The 5,581-nt window shown below is 37.5% G+C and overlaps 1 protein-coding gene across 1 annotated transcript; it reads left to right on the top strand.

Moving 5' to 3' along the window:
* The first annotated feature begins 1,177 nt into the window (after positions 1-1,177).
* Positions 1,178-5,341, top strand: LOC307266560 (C-C motif chemokine 19-like). The gene is made up of 4 exons (XM_080048610.1): positions 1,178-1,342; positions 3,527-3,650; positions 3,955-4,069; positions 4,977-5,341. The coding sequence occupies exons 1-4, from the start codon at positions 1,276-1,278 to the stop codon at positions 5,004-5,006; spliced, it is 336 nt and encodes a 111-aa protein (XP_079904736.1). The 5' UTR covers positions 1,178-1,275; the 3' UTR covers positions 5,007-5,341.
* Positions 5,342-5,581: the final 240 nt, after the last annotated feature.

Here is a 5,581-nt window from a genome sequence, read left to right as displayed (position 1 = left end):
TGTGATGTAACATAGAGTGCATGACAACAGCTAAAAACGCCCAGAAATAGTGTAGATAGACCAGGCTAACCATATTTTCTGAATAATATTAAACTTTGAAAGGACACATTTTTGCGGTGTGGTCCTCCCTAGTGAAAATATCCTTTGACAAGTCCAAGACGGAAGAAATCAGGAAAAACACCTGGAGGAATGTTGTGCAAGGATTGTGTTCAAAGGGAGCCACCTTTTGGATTTCAAAAGAACTCCTTAAGTTTCAGCATTTTAACATTAAAATGTGTCTTAACATGTTTCTAATAGAACAGCATTAGCATTAAAACTGATGGTGATTTCAATTGTCTGTGCAACTGGCAAATAAAAGGAGAACCAGAATTTACTGAGAACAGACTCAAGGCACAGTGTTAGTTCCATATGATGTTAAACCAAAATGGACTTCTTCATTCTCGGCAATAAAATGTTCAAGGAATCTCTATGTCTGATTTAATGCCATGATTTAAAGTTTAAGATAGATTTAACAGATCCGTTTCAGAGAGTTTTAAGTCCGATACACAGATAATTTTTTTTCTCTGAATTGTACATATGAATTCTCAATTAATATTGAATTTTCCCACAGTGGAAAAACTGTAGAAGCCAAAAAATATTCCCAAATCCTCCCATGGGGCTCCTAAAAACACGATCAAGGTCATTTGACTTGTTCAAGACTTTTAAAAGCATACATTCTATAGGCACATAGTCACATATATTCCGGTCGTTAAAAAATTCAAATGTCAATGCATAGTTATGTGAGGGTTAATTCACTTAGTACTGGCCTTTTGTGTTTGTTCAGAGATAAGAGAAGTGAACCAACTTGTGACTCAACGTGTGACAGACTGTTCCTGTTACCTGACAAGAGCTATGCAAGTCTGAGAAAATGCCAGGAATTGAAATGAGAGCTGATAAAAAAAATTATACAAAGGATTTTTTATTTATTTTTTTAAACTTTGATTTACTCACTACATGATGCACATACTAGAATAAGGAGGAGGAGGAGGAGGAGGAGGAGGAGACAGTTGAGGAGAAGGTGGTGCTGTAAGAGGAAAAGTGAAAGTGGTCAGTGTGTGTTGGCTGTTTTCAGTAGCCTATAAAAAGGGCCACCAGACCAGACAGAGAGGCAGTCACCCATAGCTCCCTTTGCCAATACAGGTGCTAGAAGAAGAAAGGAAGGCTCCCTATCAGCCAATCAGCTTCCTGAGAGACCAAAGAGACGACATCACCAGCTCAGTGACCAGACCAGACAATATGGCTCCATGGGGTGATGCCAAACTACTCTTCTCCTGCATTCTTCTCATCGCCTGTTGCTGCACGGGTGAGTTTTTTTTCTATTTTTTTCTTTCCCCCATTAATTGAATTTATTTATGGCTCATGATTTTTTACTGGTCAAATGACAAAAAATATGACTTAACCCATTGATGACGGCTGCTGCGCGATGCCACATTGGCTCTCCTGCCTGATGCTGCGTCGCGCAGCATTATTACTTTATCTAATTTTCATGGCATTCCCAGCATATAATGCACTGTCATTGGTTCAAATACACATGAGGTGGGTTTTGTTGATTTTTTTTAAGACCACGTGACCACCCAAAAGTTGTGCGGTTTGCCGAAAATCATGTCAATCAAAAACAAATAAAAAATAAAAATAAAACAAAATAATAAAAAAAATACGCCAGCTATGTCGGCGACAGAACAGTTAGTGGCGTTTGGTGCGCAGAATCAAGGTCTACTATAGACTACTGACGAAAATCACACAACACATTGCATCTATTTATTAACAATATTTAATAATTTTCTAATTCATCTAATTTTGACGATTTTTAGAAATATTTGTTGGTTTGTAAGCGCTAAGGGAGCATGTTTAAATAAAACCTGTGAACCTTAACTTTTAAATGTATTTTATTTCATGTTTCTATGTGCTACACAGGCTTACATATTAAGGTTTTGGTAGACTTGACAATTCGTACTATTTTTTCAGAAAACCCTCAGGCATTAAGTACATGCATCCAAGATTGCCATAGTCATCAATGGGTTAAACAATGGGACAACATTTTACAAGACCAATTTTACCAATAACTTTTTTGCGTATCTGTTCTCAAAAGCAAAACTAATTTGAACTTAGAAGGGCAGTTCACATAATATTGTGTCAGGTACTTTATCCTATAATTTATTCAATTTACAGTCTACATGCAAACAGGATATGATACTAGTCTCAAAAACTATTTTCAACACAAAGGTTACAGATCCTAAGGTTTCTATGCTTTATATCAATTTGAGCATCTTGACACTCATTAACCATGATGCTTCCTATCTTCTATATCTTTCTAAAGCATAAAGTAGGAAACATTTGCCAAGGCATTGTATTTTTATTAGCTAAACCATTGATAACAGGATGTAATTTATCTGTATCAACTCGAAACACATCCAAAAGGACGTGTTGGTTTATAAAAGAGAGCAGGAAAAAGGGGGACTCTCTCTCTATTGAAGGGCTATGTGTGAGGTTTATATTATGTACACATCTGTGGTCTTCCCTTTTTTTCCTTTTACTCAACTTGACTAGAAATGGCATCTTCCTAAATTGTCAATAATGTGTCTGAGAGAGTTTTACAACCTGTTTTTCGTAAGGCACATGCCACCTTCTATCATCATTACACTTAACAAGGAAGCACTAAGGAGAAAAACCCTTTAAAAAACTCACAAAGGCACTTGGCACAGCAGACAAAGGTGGGCCATAGCAGAAGCAGAAATACAATATGAAAAAACAGCATTACAATATTAAGTTAATAGAGGGCAAGTTAAATCTATAAAATATAATATAGAGTGAAAATTAAGTAGAATAAAATTAATAGTGCCAGTTAAGTAAAGTCAGTCCACTTCTTTAAACTGAAAGCCAGGCAATCAAATAATGTCCTTTTGTTTGATCTGCTCATTACTTATCAGTGAAAAGGAGCAGATAACAAACACAGGGTGAGTTTTCATTGTGCAGGGCGTGCTCCTGGTTTTCCCCTTTCATTTAGTAGCCGGTGGAAAGTTAAAGGCTAACTGCGGGAAATCCCAGTCAAGTGACAAAACCTGGTGAGGCAACTTTTAGTTGTGTCACAAACGCCTCAGGGCTGTTTGTATGGGAGTGTTTAGTAGTGGTGCGTGTGCGCGCATGTGTGTGCGTGTGTGTGTGTGTGTGTGTGTGTGTGTGTGTGTGTGTGTGTGTGTGTGTGTGTGTGTGTGTGTGTGTGTGTGTGTGTGTGTGTGTGTGTGTGTGTGTAGAAGATAAGATTAGAGGTTAAGATAGAACTTTATTCTTCCCAAGGGGAATTCTTTGCTCAGGTCGCTCCAAAATAAGAGAAACAGAAACAAGGAATACAAAATAAGTGCATTATAAAATACACAAAGACAAAGTGCTTAAAAAAAATAAAAATAAACGTTAACCTTTGATGGTAACAAGTCATATAGCCCATCATTGGACCCATTTCAGAACTAATGTGATCTTCTCTGTTTTACAGTGACGGTGGCCGAGATACCCATGGACTGCTGTTTGACAGTCAGGAACGCAACGGTCCCAAAACATCGCGTTGCAGACTATCGGAAACAGAACGCGGGGGAGGGCTGCTCTATTTCCGCCATGATGTAAGTGCATGACTATTTTTCTTTTTATTCAACATGTTTTATTTTAAAATGTATTTAAATTATTTTTCTTATTTTTTTTTCTTTTGACCATTCAAATATATTATACAAAAAAAAACAAATGGGATCAGGTAGCCTACAAGTAGGCTACATAAAACAGTTAGAAAGCGCCAGGGGTGAAAGGTCATGAATTCATGTGACGTGAAATTGACAGTGAGCATGTAATAAACGCACTCTTACTTATTTGCAAACGTAAGCTGGATCTGAAGTTCTCACCCTAACCTGGATGATTTGCTGTTTCTTGCAGTTTGCTGACCAGACGAGGCGTCAAACTCTGCGTGCCTGTGGACGCACCGTGGCTCACGGAGGTGGTGAACCATATCCACACCGTGAGGGAACACTGCAAGAAACAGAACTTCAAGGTATATTAAGCCGCTTGTTGTATTATTACTGTGTTGCCAAAATCTGGCCTAAGTAGCGACTACAATTTCCAAATAAAACACAATTTGAAGGAATTGTTAAACATTTGGGATTTTTTTTTTTTTGCTGAGGCTGGGTTTTATAATAATGGAAACGTGACATTGTGGTCAGAGCTTTCGCTGCTCTACCTCAATGTTTTATATCTAACATTAAAGGTGCTGTGAGCGAAATGGTTCTTTTAGCTAACTTCCTGTCAGTGACTGCAGTTAGCAGTCCGTCCCCTTCCTCGTCCCTACGTCACTACATTAATGCATTGCGGTCTTCAAGCCACGAGCCTCATCTCAGATCCGTAAGTGCGATAAAACATGATACAAACTATCAAAACAGACATTGGGAAGGATTTTTACCTGCTCCGCCATTGTCGGCACATAAACATACACCCCTCTGTCGCTCTCTGCGCGTGCACCGGCAGAGGGACGTACCCGTTTGCAGCGTTCTCTCTTCTGATTTGATATCAGGTTGTGTGATCCCAGAAAAGTTTATTTGCCGATTTCATGCAGAGTGGGTGACTGAGAGACCTGTGTTATGAAGTGCGCACACTATATCATTGATCATTATATGAATATAGAGCGATTTAACACGTAAATTAACATAAATATATCGCTTACTTCACCTTTGACTAGATGCTAATTTAACTACTGATCCAGGTGCTTTTATTTTGAAGTCACAAGAATAGTTCTCATCTGGTCCTATACAGAGCAAAGCAATTGACCCGTTTTCTGTGTTCTTAAAAATCAACCAGAAGCACACAATACGTCATGTATCTGTCATCACCTTGGAAGAGGGGGTGAAATCATTTAGCTTTTGTTTCTCAATATTTATGTGTCCTTAATATCTATGTGTCCACAGGGCAAACGCTGCTTTGGAGTGAAGCCTTAGTAAGACCTTGGACCCCTTCAGAGACATATTGGACCACTGCAAGTCAGAGAAGAGAAGGGGTGGATCAAACCAACAAATAAATGGATACAAATTATATTATTCTATTTTATGAAATTACTATGTTTTTTGAGTCACAATTACATTAAGATATTTTTGAAGGATTTGTTTTATATTTTTGTAGCATTTGTGTTTTAAAAAACAAATAATTGTGAATGAAATATCAACGTTTAAAAATGTGAATGTGTGTTAGAGTGTGTAGCCAACTAAGCTAACTCTACACTACTCCAGCCAGTGCCAGTTTATCTCTTGTATTGTTTCAAAATAAAGCTTTTTGTTTTTCCCCCAATGCCTGATGATGAATATCATTCTTTGTCGATGACACTTGAAATATGGTTGTTGTATACCAATCAAGTTTACATTGCATTCATAAAATATTATTTATTGGACAAAGCTAAGGTAATACAGTAATACAATATTGTTAAATATTTTTTAAGTAGGCTACCTGTATATTAGCAATACATGTTGTATAACATTATAACCATAGAATTTTGAGACTGCAACGTGGATGTGGTTCA

Source organism: Ammodytes marinus (genome assembly GCF_949987685.1).
Source record: "Ammodytes marinus genome assembly, chromosome: 2".
NCBI classification, from domain to species: Eukaryota; Metazoa; Chordata; class Actinopteri; order Uranoscopiformes; family Ammodytidae; genus Ammodytes; species Ammodytes marinus.
This window is presented reverse-complemented; position numbering and strand designations above follow the sequence as displayed.